This window comes from Maniola jurtina, chromosome 26 (assembly GCF_905333055.1).
Source record: "Maniola jurtina chromosome 26, ilManJurt1.1, whole genome shotgun sequence".
In the NCBI taxonomy this organism is placed as follows: domain Eukaryota; kingdom Metazoa; phylum Arthropoda; class Insecta; order Lepidoptera; family Nymphalidae; genus Maniola; species Maniola jurtina.
In genome coordinates, this window is record NC_060054.1 from 4,923,353 (window position 1) to 4,942,616 (window position 19,264).

General features: G+C 37.8%; 2 protein-coding genes across 3 annotated transcripts; one reads left to right on the top strand and one right to left on the bottom strand.

Annotated features, from left to right (window-relative positions):
- Positions 1 to 5,117: 5,117 nt before the first annotated feature.
- Positions 5,118 to 8,430, top strand: LOC123878874. 2 transcript variants are annotated; one of them, XM_045926244.1, is made up of 3 exons: positions 5,118 to 5,757; positions 6,090 to 7,943; positions 8,065 to 8,430. In XM_045926244.1, the coding sequence occupies exons 1-3, from the start codon at positions 5,623 to 5,625 to the stop codon at positions 8,086 to 8,088; spliced, it is 2,013 nt and encodes a 670-aa protein (XP_045782200.1). In that variant the 5' UTR covers positions 5,118 to 5,622; the 3' UTR covers positions 8,089 to 8,430. The 2 variants fall into 2 exon arrangements, with proteins under 2 accessions (XP_045782200.1, XP_045782199.1); XM_045926243.1 differs by lacking the exon at positions 8,065 to 8,430 and having other exon boundaries at positions 6,090 to 7,987.
- Positions 8,431 to 14,065: 5,635 nt separating this feature from the next.
- LOC123878884 (protein ALP1-like) lies at positions 14,066 to 17,799 on the bottom strand. The gene is made up of 2 exons (XM_045926262.1): positions 17,259 to 17,799; positions 14,066 to 15,001 (listed from the first exon to the last, which is right to left on the bottom strand). Exons 1-2 carry the CDS (start codon positions 17,564 to 17,566, stop codon positions 14,116 to 14,118), a joined length of 1,194 nt encoding a protein of 397 aa, XP_045782218.1. The 5' UTR covers positions 17,567 to 17,799; the 3' UTR covers positions 14,066 to 14,115.
- Positions 17,800 to 19,264: the final 1,465 nt, after the last annotated feature.

Here is a 19,264-nt window from a genome sequence, read left to right on the forward strand (position 1 = left end):
GTTCAGAAACGCGCTTCGTACAAAGGAAGGAAACATACCACGATTAGTACTGCGTTTACATCAATAAGAAAAAAGTTCCAATATGCAAAGCCTTTTTTATGAAAAATTTTGGAGTGACAAAACACAGAATCGTGTTCGCGCCGAAATTAAAGTTATCGCAGTGGCAACACCGTTTTGTGCTTTCGTAGACTAGACAGTGACATTTGACTTAGTTTTGTACAAAAATGTGAAAAATCAAAATTCCAAGTAAAAATAACTAGTAAAGGAATAAATTTTGTGTATAGCTGGTTTCTAAGCATTTTTATTTAACAAATCGCATATCTCATGAATCGATTTTATTACACCGGAGACGTATTGGTAACCGAATAAAGAGGCGGAAATCATAAACAAATAAAATATTCTGCACAGAAACAGTCAGTTCATGTGTTTATCCAGAAACTAAAATTTGTTGAAACTCATTACTGCCGCAAGACCAAAACAGCTGAAAGGAAATATTTGCCGTCGGAATTGAATATAAAAAAAACTCTACAAGTTGTTCATGGGAAGTGACGAACGCTCACCCAAGTGTCAAGGTTTCGTATTTTCGGAGATTTTTCAATACTCATTATAATCGTGGATTTGGGAGTCCGAAAACGGATATGTGCTCCACATGTTTAGAGCTTAATGAACAAATTAAGATTGGAACTGTAGCGGTTGCCACATTCGCAAGAAGATGTCGCTTCTAAACCCAATGAATCAACAACGCTCGAAACACTAGATGGCAGCACGGGTAGCCTAATTGAAAGCTCAAAATAGAACACGCAACTTTCAATCGCAATGACAGAGCGTTTACCAAATTGGACTATATATAGAAGTTTCAACGCATAACCGTCGGCCCAGCTGGCGCTACCGAGCACAACACCACTCGGTTGGGAAATTTCCCTATTGGCACGGTCGAGCATACAGCCACAGCTCCCGTACATTGGTGACCCCGACGTGATTGAAGACGGATCACACATCACCGCAACCAACTCAGCGTGGTCACACACCACCGCAACAGCACCGACAAGACTTCACATATTCACTGCACAACATGAAAATATTCTCGAAACTCGACCTCAAGATGGCCTATTACTGGATACCAATGGCTAGCCACGAAGACGCACAGAAGACGGCCATAATCACTCCTTTTGGCCTGTACGAGTTCACCTGTATGACATTTGGCCTTCGCAACGCTAGCCAAACGTTCCAAAGATTCATGCATCAAGTTCTTCGTGGAATAACAAACTGCTTCTGCTTCGTCGACGACGTTCTTCTGTTCTCGGAAGATGAAGTCCAGCACAAAAAGCTGCTTCATCAAATCCTAGAACGTCTCGACAAGCATGGCGTGACGCTCAACGTCGACAAGTGCCAGTTCGGTGTGGATACCATCAACTTCTTAGGATATGAAGTCTCCAGCAGCGGAATCAAACCCACGAAGGAACGTACCGACACAATATCCACGTACCCACAGCCGAAGACCATCGTCGAGCTACGTCGTTTCCTGGGCATGCTTAATTTCTATCGAGACTGCCTGCCCCATCAAGCGGATCATCAACATGAGCTAAACAAGTATCTGCACAATAAGAAGAAAAATGACAAGACGTCAATAGAATGGACACCCGCAGCTGATGAAGCTTTTGAGAAATGCCGCCAAAGCATCACAGAAGCAACAACACTGAGCTACCCAGTTCCCGGCTGCGAACTTGCCATCATGACAGACGCCTCAGATCACAGCATAGGCGCAGTGTTTCAACAGAGGCTCAAAAATGCTTGGACACCGTTGGCGTTCTTTTCGAAAACTATGAGTCCCACGCAGCGTCGCTACTCAGTCTACGACCGCGAGCTGCTAGCGATGTACGCAGCTGTGAAACACTTCCGAAGGCTGATAGAAGGCTGCGAAGTCACTCTTTACACCGACCACAAGCCTCTCTCCTTCGCATTGAATCGAACAGCTAGCAGCAGCGACACACCGCGACGAGAACGTCAACTACATTTCATCAGCCAATTCTGTACGAGCATAAAATACATCAAGGGCGAAGAGAATCCAGTCGCCGACGCCTTATCTCGCATAGAAGACATTCAGTGCCCCAACGTTTTGGACTACGGACAGTTGGCGTTGGACCAAGCGAGCGATGAAGAACTGGCCAACCTCAAGAAACAACCTCACCTGAAGTTTTGGCGCAATAACACTGCCAGGACTCGATCGACCAATCACCTGCGAGCTTTCCACCGCATCTCCTCGTCCATATCTACCTAAGACATACCGTTACGCCGCATTCAAAGCGCAACACGGCCTATGTCATCCTGGTGTTAGAACAACACGAAAGCAGATGGCATCAAAGTTCTTCTGGCCAACGATGAATCAAGAAGTAGCAACATGGGCCAAAGCATGCATCGACTGTCAACGCAGCAAGATCCATCGACATGTCGTCACCCCTTTGGCACAGTTTCCACCTTCGCAACGCTTCGAACACATCCACATCGATATCGTCGGTCCACTACAACTATCGTACGACTTCGGATATTGTGTAACAATCATCGACCGATGTACCAAGTGGCCAGGCATACAGCCACAGCTCCCGTACAAAAACCGAACTAATTGTTAAAATAAAAAGAGTGAACTCATTATAATTATTGAAAAGCAGTGAGACTGTTGATGAAGATACAAATTTTGCTTTATCTCTAGTCCCTTCACTTCAGAATTTAACAGCCGAAGAAAAACTTGATGCCAAGATTGGTATTCTCAACATTTTTAAGCAGATTAGACTAGCCAGGCGTGGTCAGACTACTTCTCAAACAACATCTAGGAACGACAACGTATTACAGCAACCGTTGTCTTTTCCTGTATATCATCGAGGAACTAATATCTTGCCATCACAACAAACATTACAGACTTATGCTGTCCGTTCTACTCCATTCCCTAACTCGTCGTAGGTTCAAAACATCCCATCACCAGGCAATTCAAATGATACCGCCCAATCTCATTTTTCTCATTTTTCAGATGATGCACAAATATACGATTTGTAAACAATTTTGTTGTATAAAGTCACCATTATTGTCGTGTAAAGTCACTTAAGCAAAATGTTATGTATTGTCTATTATCTGTGTCATGATTGTCTGTGGTCTCTCTCTTGAAATAAAACATGGTGTCAGAATTAGAAAACTACTAAAAAGTACCAAGATTTTGTGGAAAATTAGTAAATCAGTCGTAAAAGTTAATTAAATAATTTACAGTTTAAAACAATTTAGACACAAAATGCCGAACACAGAAAAAACTCAACTCATGTCAGCAAAAGACACGTGTTCGACATCAAACATTTTTAATAATGTTCCCAAACTTGTCGTCTCGAAGGCTGATAGCCAGAGCAATGCAGTGGAGTGGAAGAAGTGGTGGCCAGAGTTTCCAAATGTTCCTTCTCGCCACGAACCTGGAAGCTGCGTCCGAAAAACGTAAAATAGCCATATTGCTACCTCTTCCTAATGTCCGGCAGATAGACACTGACATTTTTTTAGGCCATGACAAGTTAGAATTAGTGAAAGATACAGTGTTTCTTGGCATAGGTATCGACTTTAAGCTTCAATGGGGAAGTCATATCCGTAAGCTATCTAAAAAATTGAGTTCTGTTGCTTATGCTATACGAAAAATTAGACAGCTGACTGATGTGTCCACAGCTAAAATTGTTTATTTTAGTTACTTCCATAGTCTAATGGCATATGGTATCTTGTTGTGGGGCCGAGCTGCCGATATTAAAACCATATTCCTATTACAAAAACGAGCAGTTGGCGCCATTTACAACTTAAGTCCACGTGAATCGCTAAGAGAAATATTTAAAGAGAGCAATATATTGACAGTAGCGAGTCAATATATATATGAAAATATTATGTATGTTTATCGTATTGGTAACCGAATAAAGAGGCGGAAATCATAAACAAATAAAATATTCTGCACAGAAACAGTCAGTTCATGTGTTTATCCAGAAACTAAAATTTGTTGAAAGTCATTACTGCCGCAAGACCAAAACAGCTGAAAGGAAATATTTGCCGTCGGAATTGAATATAAAAAAAACTCTACAAGTTGTTCATGGGAAGTGACGAACGCTCACCCAAGTGTCAAGGTTTCGTATTTTCGGAGATTTTTCAATACTCATTATAATCGTGGATTTGGGAGTCCGAAAACGGATATGTGCTCCACATGTTTAGAGCTTAATGAACAAATTAAGATTGGAACTGATCCGATCAAAAAAACCGAACTAATTGTTAAAAAAAGAGTGCACTCATTATAACTATTGAAAAGCAGTGAGACTGTTGATGAAGATACAAATTTTGCTTTATCCCTTCACTTCAGAATTTAACAGCTGAAGAAAAACTTGATGCCAAGATTGGTATTCTCAACATTTTTAAGCAGATCAGACTAGCCAGGCGTGGTCAGACTACTTCTCAAACAACATCTAGGAACGACAACGTATTACAGCAACCGTTGTCCTCTTTTCCTGTATATCATCGAGGAACTAATATCTTGCCATCACAACAACCATTACAGACTTATGCTGTCCGTTCCACTCCATCCCCTAACTCGTCGTTGGTTCAAAACATCCCATCACCAGGCAATTCAAATGATACCGCCCAATCTTATTTTTCAAATTTTTCAGATGATGCACGATACGATTTGTAAACAATTTCTAAAAAATATTTTAATTCTAATAATACCGTATTGTAACGCTCTATCTCTCTTCAATAGGTATTGAAAGTCTTAAATTTTTATCCTCCTTCGCTATTGCTGGTCCAATTAATTTGACGAGTTCATTGAAGCTGCTTATACTGAATAGATAAGATAATACTGTATTGCTATGGAAGAGCGGTGTCTTCTGACACAGAGGTAGTTCTCCTACCTCTAAAAGAAGGCTCCAACCTACAGATGATTGTTAACAAAGTTACCGAAAATAAACAATTTTGTTTTTTTTGCATTTTATACTCATTCGATAGAAGACAACAAAGGAGAACGGTCATCTGTGACCCAGGCCCGACAGAAACGAGACATATCTCATTTTTTTTGGTATATTGTGTATTGTTAAATTACATATATTTTATACTCTAAATCAATGGCTAACACCAAAAAATATTGCCGTATGTTTTTGTTCAGGCGACACACAAAAAAATACAAAATGTCTATATTATCTATAAAATTCGCATATTTATTTAATTAAATGACAATACAATAGCTATAGGATGTATCTAGATACAGTTAACTTATATAATTAATTAAAATCGTGGCATTTGATGATTTATTGCATAATATTAAGTTAAATGTACAAAAACGGTCACATACTTCCTGTCTACATGCTATCATAACGGCTCAGGTAGCCTGGCGGTGACAGAAACCAATCATGCTGTCTCTCTCTTTCATTAAAACACAGTGGCGGAGCGGAGGGGGTAGGGTAGGGGTGGGCCGCGGGGTGCACCGACGCAGCGCAGATGCAGGCGCAGTTCTTCGCTTTCTGTGTTGAGATCTGTGCGTTTTTGTATTCAAGGCTACATTTTTTCGACGTTTTTTGGCTTTCTCTTTACTGGACTTGATTTTTGTATTGTGAGTGGTTCGTTGATATGGCTGACAATATTAATAATTGTGCTGCGTGTGAACGTACACTTCGCCGTCGTCGTCCATACGTTCTCAATGAACGATTACTGGAAACACGAAGAGATTTCGTAGAGCAACTATTACGCATCGTTGGTGGTGAGGTATGTATCATTTTTATATTTGTAATTAAAGCCTTTCCCAATACAAAAGCGTGTCAAAAATGTAAAGTCAAGTGTTGATAGTTAGATACCTTTGTTAGTTAGGGTAAATAGACTACATCACTCATTATACAGTCCGTACACTCGTAGAAAACTGGTTATCGGCGCGGCGCCGATCTGCCAGCGCTTATCGAAACCGGTCCATGCAGGACGCAGGTAATCGGCGCTCTGGCAGTCTCAATTAGATTTAGTTTGATTTCACCATACCTACCTATATGATGGGATTAAGTCGTTGTGTATTTATATTAATGTTGTGTATTTATATTTTGTGACAGATAACTTTTGATGGGACTCGGTCGATTTGCCACTCGTGTCGGCATAGAATCGACGCTGCAATTAATCAAGAGCGACAAGTCCCAGCAGCTCCTGTCCTACCAGCTGCTGTTGTAAATGTACAAGGCGTTCGACGTGCACCTAATACGGCTCGGCGATGTTTAATTGACAACTGCAACAACAGTTCTCTGCTTCAAGTGCCTAATTCGGTGAAGGTACAACTCCTTAGCTATTATCACTTTTACGTACCAAATCTTGCCCGCATTTGCCAACGGCATTTACTACACATGGCGATAGAAGAGATACCGGAAAATATAACAAATCAAATGACCGACTTGAATGCGGAGAGTGTTGGCGACATCATCAACATGTATACACAAGCTTTGGAACAAAGGTCACAGTTCAATGTAGATGACGTTTCTGACGACGAGTTAAGCTTTTGGACTGGAAGAAACAGAGCCACGTTCAACGATTTGCTGAGTCAAATACCAAGCCTTAATCGGTCCTCAAGTACTCCACGAAATGATTTGGCTATCTACTTGTGCAAAATTCGATCAGGGGAGCCGAATAATAGAATCGCTTCACTTTTTAATATAACCGAGCGAACTATTGGAAGAAAAATACATAAAGTCAGGCAGTGTCTCATTACTGACTTTGTTCCATTGCACCTAGGTTTAGACCATATAACCAGGGACGAAGTAATAGCCCGCAACCGGGTTTTACCAAATGTTTTGTTTGGTAACGAAGAGTCACCAAAAGCAATAGTTACATTCGATGGAACCTACATATACATAGAAAAAAGTTCTAACTTTTTATTTCAACGCCGCAGTTACAGCCTTCATAAGTTCAGAAACTTAATAAAACCATTCATGATCGTGTGCGCGGATGGATATATTTTGGATGTAACAGGTCCGTACTCTGCACGGACTACCGATGCTGATATAATGAAAATGATATTGCAAAACCATGATGGACCCATTGAAGACGGACCGTTCCACTTTTTTTTCCATGAAGGAGACTCATTTATTTTGGACCGAGGCTTTCGGGATTCAATACCTTTAATAGAAACATATGGTTATGTTGCTCACATGCCGCCAACCAAACAACCACAAGACACGCAATTAAGCACCGAACAAGCTAATAAATCACGACTCATTACAATGGTGCGATGGGTCGTGGAAACTATAAACGGGAGATTCAAGCGCGACTTCAAGATCTTTAAAAACAGAGTATTCAACAAACATGTGCCGCATATATTTGAAGATTTTAAAATTGCTGCAGCTTTAATTAATTATTTTCAAGAACCTTACGGAGACAGTCCATACACAGAAGATTTCATTGAAATAATTAATCAAAATATACAACGCCCCAATCGATTATTTGAGTATGTGGAGGAAAATAATCTAAACCGACAAAGAGTGTCGTTTCACAGGATGACTGGAAATGATCCGGATATTGAACATTTTCCACAATTAACAATTGAAGAGTTAATTAAATTCTCAATCGGCACCTATCACGTGAAGTTAGCACGGTCGTATTGCAGTGAGCATTTGAAAGCCGCGGGAGTATATAATATGGAATTATATAGACATCCAACGGCAATAGAGGGCAGAAACAATAATACTTTAATCAGGTGCAGAATCCATTCGCGACACGTTACGACAAAAATATATTATACTTATATTATGTTTGATGAGAATGTAAATGGAAGAAACGCAATAACGGAATATTATTGCACATGCTATCATGGTAAAAGGACATTGGGAAGTTGCGCACACGTCATTAGTGTTGTATATTACTTAGGGTGGGCTAGACATCGAGATCACTTTGACCACCCAGCAATGGGTATGGATTATGTTTTAAGAGATATAGAAATTCAATAAAACTTTATATCGAGATACCTATTAGTTTTATTTTTATTTGTTTCAATCCTGAAACCCAATGATTGGTTTCTGTCACCGCCAGGCTACCTGAGCCGTTATGATAGCATGTAGACAGTAAGTATGTGACCATTTTTGTACATTTAACTTAATATTATGCAATAAATCATCAAATGCCACGATTTTAATTAATCATATAAGTTAACTGTATTTAGATACATCCTATAGCTATTGTATTGTCATTTAATTAAAAATAAATATGCGAATTTTATAGATAATAGACACTTTGTATTTTTTTGTGTATCGCCTGAACAAAAACATACGGCAATATTTTTTGGCGTTAGCCATTGATTTAGAATATAAAATATATGTAATTTAACAATACACGATATACCAAAAAAAATGAGATATGTCTCGTTTCTGTCGGGCCTGGGTTTTTTTTGTATGGGGCGTGACCGTTCTCCTTTGTTCGGGTAATCTAGTAATTTGGAAGAATTGTTCCTATCCGTCCCCCTAATCTGTCCCCTCGGGGGGACGGAAGTAGTAGGTATAATTGGGGTATCTGGATCACAGGAGATCCATATACCCCAATTATACCTACTACTCTATTAGAATAGATGTCTCATCTATTAGAATAGATGAAATTTATCTATTTGAATAGATGAAATTTATCTATTTGAATATATGAAATTTATCTATTTGAATAGATGAAATTTATCTATTTGAATCGATGTGAACTATGATCTATATATAGTGAGGATGATGGCGCTAGTGCCACGATAAACGTTGCTCCGTATAAAATAATTTTCAAAAATATTTTTTTAAAGCGATATCGTGCTCAAAACTATATGTGGTTGTGCTAAAAGTGAACAAGAAACAGTAGCATTATTATCTGAGTGCATAATGTAAAAATAAACAGCAAAAATGAACTTCAAAATAACAAACTTCCGTGCCAGTGATCGTCGTAGAAATCATTTATAACTAAGGAATTAATCGAGTTATTTGGACATTGCAGACTCACTACATAATTCAGAAACAAGAGAGGAATAATAAAAATAGCATTTCAAAGTCTAAACAGTGGAATTTTGGCAAAAGTGGATAAAATTAGTTACTGCTTGCTGCAATAATAAATAAAATGAGGGTATTAAGACATTAACGCCAGTAGAACCCAAAGCATAAATTCAACGCATTATCCTAAGAAGATTTGGCCAACAAGAGAAGAATAATAAAAATAGTATTTCAAAGTCTAAAAAGTGGAATTTAGGCGAAGTGAATAAAATTAGTTACTGTTTGCTGCAATAATAAATAAAATGAGGGTATTAAGACATTAACGCCAGTAGAACCCAAAGCATAAATTCAACGCATTATCCTAAGAAGATTTGGTCGAGTGGTTCATAAGCCTGCTTTAATATAGCGAGCCAAGGGATCGAGACTGAGGTGCAACTTAGGGGTTTTTTTTTTTTCTTTTTTTGACTTGTATGTTTGCAAGTTGGTGCTAGTATTGTATTAGGTATTTACCTATCTATATATAGACTAATTAACTTTTATTTTTTTAGGCAACTTACTCTATAGGTATTTTGTTATTGACTAGGTATTAGGTATTATTTTTGTATTACATACTAGGTATTAAGGTACTTGCTTATTTTAGATGTGCAGTTCCATTGCGATATTGTAGATTGACTACATTTTATTTATTTTAGTTTAGATTGGTTATTGACTGTGTATTAGGTATTATTTTATTTTTGTAATACCTACTAGGTTTGGGGTTCATACTCATTTTTTTTTTTTTTTTTAGTTACAGTTAGTAAATGACCGGCCCCCACTGTGATATTTTAGATTGTAGCATATTTGTGTGATTGTAACTTGTATGAAGTACCGATCTTGTACTTGAATGATACCTAATGACCCATTTATTTGTAGTCGGGACTCTTTGACATGGCCTCTTCTCTTAGACTGACTTGCCCCCACTGCCCAGCATCTTTTGGCCCACGCGGGCTTCGGGTCCATATAGGGCGTATGCACAAGGATGCGCCACGCCCCTGCATACTACCACCGCAGCCAACGCAGCCGCCTATGGCTGTGGGTACATCTCCGGCTTCCACTGGCCAAACGGCGCCCGTTGCCAATTTTGAGAAGTTGGCATCATTAAAGGCGTCAGTTCGTGTCTTGCGTCACATCCCTAAGGGCGCTAGGAACATGGCTGCGGGAGGTCTGAGCGAGCTGACTGATAGATGTGTGGAAACAAATAGCCCCACCGATTGGTACGCACTTTTGTCATTCGCTTTCACCTCCCTCCGGGTTCCCGAGGAGGGTGGATCAGAGTCATTGACTTCAAAGGTGAAAAATTGTTGTGGCATGCCCGTGCTTCCCGGATATATCAGTGGCTGGTAGGCCATCACCAACTGTACTAAAAGTAATCGAGTCCAAGGTTTTCGGTGGGGACCTAAGAGGGGCGACACGCCTCTTGTTGTCCGATGATTCGTTCGCGCAATCCAGCCCAGACACACTGGCATCCCTGCAGTCCAAACATCCCTCTCCTTCCCGTCCCCTCTCTTTCCGCCAGCGCCAGACAACTCTAACCCGCCACTCACCGTCAAGGTGGACGCTGTAGCCCAGGCGCTCAGCTCTTTCTATAATAGCTCTGCCGCTGGCCTGGACGGGATCAGACCCGGTCACTTGAAAGAGCTGTGCAGTAGCTCAGCCGGGGAATATGGACCTCGACTCATGGCGAGTTTAACAAAGTTGTGCAACTTTTTATTAAGGGGCCAACTGAATAAAGAAGTATGCCCGTATCTTTATGGGGCCACACTCTGTGCGTTGGCGAAAAAGGACGGGGGTATCAGACCTATCGCCATTGGTAGTGTCTTCCGACGCCTTGCAGCCAAATTAGGATGCGGAGCTGTTAAAGAGGAGATGGCGTCTTACCTGCGACCGCACCAGTTGGGCTTTGGAACTCAGTTGGGCTGCGAGGCGGCTATCCACGCAACGCGTCCATTTGCCATGGATCCAGGCAACAAGGGCTGTGTAGTTATAAAGCTGGATGTAAGGAACGCCTTTAATACCCTTGAAAGGGATGTCTTGCTGAGCAAAGCCAGGGACAAACTGCCTTCTCTATACCCCTTTCTTTACCAACTTTATCGTTCCCCATCCAATCTGTTCTATAACCAAACCCCTATTCTGTCCCAAGTTGGTGTTCAACAAGGAGATCCTCTTGGTCCGCTCATCTTCAGCCTCAGCATCCAGAAAGTGCTCAATGACCTCGAATCTCCCCTCAACGTCTGGTATCTCGATGACGGCAGCTTAAAACGCACATAACTGAAAAGTCAGTGGTGCGTGCCCGGGATCGAACCCCCGACCTTCGATTAGGAAGCGGACGTTCTAACAACTAGGCTATCACAACTTAATTTGACTTAAGAAATTTGAATTGTGACGACCAAACCCAGGTCCGATAATGCAGATATTTTGTTCCCATTGCCGCAGACAGAGAGTGAGGCATCAACCTCACGTGAGAAGAAAATAAGAGGAAAAGAGAGGAACCAGGATTCAAAAATTCCGAAGAAAATGCCGAACATAACTGCTGTCGATTTATTCGGCAGCGATTTGGACGAGGATGAAGGTGATATTATTGAAAAGCCGAAACCTACTTTGACCAGCTATATAACGCGTCGTGTGGCCAATGGCCACACACGTCAGCTGATCGATACGAAAAACGGGAGTCACTATATAGAATTGAAAATCTCTAATTGCGGCGAAATAGAAAAAACTCCCCCGATGAATCGATGGCGCCAGGCCATCGTAACGGTAAAAAATAAAACGAACACCGATAGTGAAGCCTGGCGCCATCTTACCCATTTTATATTTGCCGTAAGAAAAGAATTTAAGCAGTGTGAAGTGTCCCCCCACATTTATCAACTCATATTTTTAAAATAATGAGTCATGCTTTCATATTTTCAATGCCGAGAGTCATGATTTATGATTCTCGACATTGAAAATATGAAAGCCAACCTTACCTTTACTACTATACCTTTGCTAATATATTGCTAATATATTATAATTTACTTACGAGTGTGTTAGATTTTTGGGTTACAGAGTGGGCTTAAATATTGATGACTAATAAAAGTTATCATCTATCTTGTTGTAAGTTGTATCTCAAAGTTGTAAATAGCTATAATTTTGTCAGGTAAGGCCTAAATATTAGATCATTTAGCAATTAAAATCAAGCAAGGCAACTACTGTATTATTTTGTAAAGGTAAGAATCCTAAACAGGTTTTTAAAATAAAATAAGTTAATAACCTAACCTATACTTTCATTTAAAAGTAATTAATTACCAAGAGAGGGTAGGTAGTAAACATATAAGTAAAATAACCAAGAATTATAAATAATTTGTCGTTTATTCAGATATCTTTCTTACTTTAATCTTTATAGATCTATCTGTATTTTGTTATATTGTTCAGCATAGATCTATTTATTTAAAAATGAATCTACCGCCCGTTTCGCAAAGGTATTTAGTCGTGGAGAAGAAAGGGCAAAGAAACTCCACGACACACGTCCTTTAAAAACCATTACAACATACAATAAATAGTAGATATTGTTAATTATATTAATTATAATAAAATATAAGAATACTTAACTTTGGTATAGCCTGCCGCCCTTGTTTGCTCTGAAGTGAAGGACTTCACCGTTTTGGATTATAATACAAGACTGTGCTTACTGTTTGAATTATAAGACTAGAATGAGCCTCCTCTGTCGAGGTAGGGTACTTTTATAATTACCGTCATCGCAAACAATGGCGGGAGTCGGCAGTCACGTGATCTTAATATTTATTTGAAGGTTGGTACATTGTATCAACAATGTACCAACTACCAACCCAACAGTATGTTGACAATATTTAATTAACATTAATAATATCACTAGTTACATTGTATTTACGGATTACATATTATTAATTTGACAACAATAATTAATGATATAATAAATGGAAGGTTTACATATTATTTCACATAATAACTTGACAACTGTATATTACATCCGGCACTATAATGTCAACCCTAGTATAGTGACAGTATTTAATTTACAATTAATAATTAGTGACATGTATTGATAATTAACATCATAATATTTTACATATTGTCTTATTCCTAAATATCGGACTTAACTACAATTGTTAATATTAGGCAGTACATTGACACTGGATCAAGTAGTGGAATAGTAACGTTTCCGCATAAATATTACAGTAAATATCTAATTTAGTCTTCAACTTTATGATTGGGTCAATTTTAGCATATTAAATATAGACATAAAATTATCTTGATATGACAAGTGCTTACTATAAAGTTTTTATATTAACTGATAGGCATTTTTATATTCCTCTATTTTAAATAATAAAATTAATAATGTTTTATCCTACTCCTTAATTTGTGTTTTATTCATTACAGTTGCTACAACGAACAACGTTGACCCAACACGTTGTAAAATAGATAAGACAATGTTTGAATTTAAAGATAAGACAATGATCGAATGTGAGAAATGTAATATTTTAATACCTAAAAATAAAATTTCACATTATTTGAGAACAACAAATCATAAATCTAAGGATCAATTCACACGTACCACAACCACACCACAGCCACAACCACACCACAACGACGCCATGTGGTCGGGCGTATATTTTGTATTGAAAATTAATATTACAATTCACACGTACCACATTTTGCCGTTGTTATCGACCACCTGTGTAATACGACCACATCGCAACCACATCGCGACGGCAACGCTACCACCGGCGGCGGCACCGCGGCCACATCGCCACGACATGACGTCATCAACAGCGCGCGCCTAGCTGGCGCCTGCGCTCCCCCCTTTCATTCTGCGTTGTACTGTGTTGCCGCGTGGTTGTGCGAAAAATTAAAATGTCCGACTCGGAGACTTTTGACACGGATATGTTTATTGAGGAGATTCGCAATTTGCCATGCATTTGGGATCAAAGGACAGAGGAGTATTCCAATCGCATATTAAAAAACAAAGCATGGGAAACCCTTTGCATGAAGTTTTATGAAGATTTTGATAATAAGGAAACAAAAGAAAAAAACCAGTGCGGTAAGTTTATTAATTACTATTTATTAAACCGAGTATACCTAACAACACCATTCACGCTTTATTGTACTGCCACGATAATTCACCTTCAGGGCTCACAAAATAGTCGGCAAATTCATTTCTAACAGAATCTGCTCGAATCCCGTCATGACTTTGTTCAAAGGAATGCATTCGTAACAAATTTGAAGTTATCGATAAAGTGTCTTCGAATTTATAACCATCTCGCTTGCGTACTATATTATGTAATACGACACATGCTTTCACTATGTCTGTTGCAAATTCAACTGACACATTAATTGGTCTATGCAATATTCGCCATTTGTTAGTCAAAATTCCAAAGGAACATTCCACATATCTTCGTGCTCGTGATAATCTATAGTTAAAAACACGTTTTTTCATTGTTAATTGCTTGCCGCTGTATGGTCGCAGCAAATGTTTGTGTAATCCAAAGGCTTCATCGCCAATGAATACCATAGGCAAGGGCCTACCTACAGGGGTAATTGCTTGCGGTCCAGGTAGATCTAAATCATTTCTTTCCATTGCATCATATAAACTGCAGTCCCTCCAAATAGTTGAATCGGAAGTTTTACCGTAGACTCCTACATCAACATACACGAATAAATAATCGGCGTCACATACGGCCATTAAAACAATAGAAAAGAAATGTTTATAATTAAAGAATAATGAACCACTGCGTGGTGGATGAATAATCCTAATATGTTTCCCATCTACAGCCCCTAAGCAGTTTGGAAAATTTGCTTTCTTTTTAAATTTGTTCGCAATATCAAGCCACATTGTTTTATTACATGTTGGTAAATGAATAGGCTGTAATTTATCCCAAATCAGGCGGCACACGTCGTGGACAATTTTGCTAGCAGTTGAAGTACCACATTTAAAAAAATCGGCGAGATCTTCAAACGAACACCCCGTTGCCAAATATCTATAACAAAAAAATTATATTAAAAACAAATAATACTGAAATGGAATTATACAGGGTGTTACAAAAGGTTGAAATAAATAACACTGGGGTCATTGTACTGTACTCAAGAATATGAACAACTTTTACTATGGGGACACACATACGAAATCGTAAAAAATCAGCTGTTTCATACATTTAGGTCATGTAGGTATATGTGTCCCCATAGTAAAAGTAGCTCGTGTTGAAGGGTACAACGACCCCTTAAAGTATTAGGTATTTCAACCTTTTTAACACCATTCAATAGGCTGATGACATTTTGGGAAATGATCGATCTTACATTATACTGGACTAATGTAAAATAAATCCAGTTAATTTTAATATGGTAAAATTTCAAAATATGTTAAATATTAAATACTACTTATTTATATATTACATAACGTGTAGTAGTGTAGTAGTAATACATTAAATAATTATATTAAGAAAAGCGCTTATGCCACCGGGTATAAGAAAAACTAATCATTTATCAAACTATATAAAGATGCTTGGCTGTCATAGATTTAAGAATAACTTGAAACTATTAACATGGATATTTAAATATACAGAAATTATCTTCAATACTGAGTTCATTATATGATCTGATCACTGTAATTTCGATATTGTAAAATATTATTATTATTATTTTATATGTTATTTTCAAATTTAACTACCAACTTACTTTTCTACAAATTTCAATTTAACAATTAATTTTTCAGCTGCCAACTTACAAAGAAAATGGAAAAGCTTAAGAGACTCTTTCAACAGAGACCTTAAAAAACAAAATTCACAGAGAAGCGGTTCAGCAGGTAGTTCAAAGAGATACTACTACTTTAGTCAATTATTATTTTTAAAGCCATTGTCTGAAAATCGAAATACAACATCGTCTCTACCAGTACAAAACAAAGACGATGACATCGAACAAATCGATAATGAAGACGATAATACTACTGAAACGAGTGAATCTGAAGTTTGGAAGAGACCAAAAAATATCCAAAGAAAAAAAGATGATGCAGAATATGGGTTAATAAAAAAAATAACAAGTCATTTGAGCGATCAAGTAACTGCACATACAAGTAACTACACTACACAGGAACGTGACAAGTCCTGTGACAGTGATATGCATTTTTTGCTATCTTTATACGATAGATTTAAGACCATTCGTGATGATTGGAAACTGAATGCTCAGATAGAAATATTGAATGTAATTCAAAAATATCATACACCTACAACTACACGTAATGATAATTACAGTGAATATGGACAGGGGTATACGACACAAGCGTACCAACCGTACGAACGACCATCAACGTCTAGGTATCGGCCGGATATGGAAACAGGCTCTCCACAGCTTCGCAATTTGCGTACTGCATCCACACCAAGAGATATTTCAGTACCAGAATCTCCACTCAGCGTCTCTTCTCAGGCTTCAAACTATAATGATCCGATTATAACGGATATTTTCGGAGATTAACTGATTAATTACCTACTCTGTTGATTTTTGAATGACACAATAAATCAAAATATATAAGTACGCTCTTTGTTTTCGCCTTCCTATCCTCCCTACCACAGTTGCAAAGTAACTCATTTGCAAATTAACACATCAAATAATAAAGGCCTGAGCAGACCGAATGCGTGGCGTGTGCGTAACGTACAGTCAGCGCACATCGACCTACGAAAATCTGTGAAAAAAACCACAACTGATGTTGATCTCTATGCGTTTGAAATTAGGTTGAAATTCAGTTGCAGAAATTTGACAGCTAAGGGTAGGTCGATATGGCGCTGACTGTACATGCATACTGTTGTAATAATAGGAAACTATATGAAACGTGCCCACAATCATAATCTTACTTTTTATTGTTAATGAATTAAGAGGCCGTACTGGTTTTGCTCGCAACACTAGCGCCACTTTCATTAAAATATTAATATCTTTTTATTTTAGGCATAGATAAAAAATCAGCCACTTTTCAGCAATTTGTTTTTTTGCTAAATTTAAAAATTGGCTGAGACAGATTTTTTATCTATGCCTTAAATAAAAAGATATAATTTTTTAATGAAAGTGGCGCTAGTGCCGCGAGCAAAACCAGGTAGGTACGGCCTCTTAATTTGCACCTGTATTTTATATTTTATAAATTAGCTTCATCTGCCCGGTGAGCCTGTCCCGGTAGATGGAACTAATTATATTATATAATTATTATATATATAAGTCCTTAAAAATAATTAACTATAAAAAAAATTTACTCACCTCAATGTCATTGCCAGACGTTCAACAGATGGTATGCTTTTTCTCATGGCCGTGTCTTTTTTTTGCAACTCACTATTCAGTTCATTTAACAAGTAGTCAAATGTATGCTTGTTCATTCTAAATTTTTTATAAAATTTCTTCTTGAACCTTCGAAGTTTAGGATAATCAGTACGAAATTGGCTTTGACTTTTGTTTTCCAATAAAGGATGTACCCAATAAATTCTATTTCGACGAATACGCTGATGTCGTCGTCTTCTTCTTATTAATAAAAGCCATAACAAGGATAGCAACAACAATCTTTCCTCCATGACTACGTTCAGTCAAGCCGTGTTTTCTCTACGAAAGCCGGAGTATAACTGTACATGACCACGCGGTTACCACATTGCAACGACAGCGACAACGCGCAGCCACATCACATTTTGTCGGTACCACAACGCAACTGCAAAATGCCGCTGCGACACTATTCACACGTAACCACAGCTTGACCACATTTTGTCGCTGCGACGTGGTGTGGTTGTGGTACATGTGAATACACACTTAATGTCTAGTTAGAACAGATATTGAAAACATACAAATAATTACTACAGCTTTTAAAAATAGAATTGTCACTTATCGTTTGAATATCCCACAAGAAGAGAAGTATTTAGACCCAGACTCCTTTATGTGCGATAATCAAACGAAAATTATAAATCTAATAAGAGCATCAAAAACAAAAAATGAAATTTGTCATTTACACTGATTTTGAGAGTGTATTGCTTCGCGTTGATGATGTTGATAAATTATCTACCCGGCGCACACACAGGGTCAGACGACATCAAGCTTTTTGCTTCGGATTTTATGTTTGTTGTTCGTATGATTCAAATTTAAATAAGTATGTTTCATACAGAGGTTCAGATTGCGTAGAAAAGTTTGTAAAATATTTAATTGAAGAGATATTAACAATTTACAACATTCTGTCGCATAAAAGACCAATGTTACCCTTAACACAAACTCAAGCGGATGAATTTCGAAACGCTGTCAACTGTCATGTTTGTGACCAATTACTATTCGATGATAGAGTCCGAGATCATGATCACATTACTGGGCAGTACCGAGGTGCTGCACACTCATACTGTAATTTATTGTATAAAGAGTGTTCATATGTACCAATTGTTATTCATAACTTGTCGGGTTATGATAGTCACATGTTTATTGAGAAATTAGCTGAACATCCTGGAAAAATTGAAATTATCCCTAAAAGCAAAGAGAAATATCTTTCGATTACAAAATTTGTGCCAGTTCATAATAATGAGAGTTTTAAAATGAGATTTATAGATTCATTACAGTTTCTGAATTCAAGTATAGAAACATTAAGTAACAACTTATTAGAAAACGACCTGATTCATTGCATCCCGGGGTGCATCCCATTCACAGTGATTATTGAATGGAAAATTTTACACGTTACATTCCCACTCTCTGTAAGCTTTATTGCATGAATAATATGTGACTGTTTACTTGCATCACTGCACTCCCTTTTTGTTATGAGCTATTAACATAAACTTACTGTCATGTTTTGTTGCACATTGTTTTTTCTTTGTTTTTTAACTATTTTTATGCTTATTATTTCTCTTACTACATATTTTTGTTAAATAGCATGAATCGCCTGCATTGCCTGCCATGGAAGGGAATGGTAGTGCTGGTGTAAGCACTAACAATAATCTATTTCGTAAGTGGTAACAAAAGCATTTCTAACTTTATTTTTTTTAATTTACTTTGTTTTTCATTGTGTCATTATATTGATTACAAAATATTATTTTATTTTTTACAGAATATTAGACACATCTTTTATGACACAATGTTGTGATGCTGGAGTGGTTAATGTGGAGCCACAAATATTAAGGTAAATATGCAACTGCAGAGAATTTTAAATTAATAATATAGTAATTAATTAATTTAAGTAACTTATTAATAGTAGACTACTGTTATAATAATAATAATGCATATTTTTCAGCTTAGAACAAGAAACC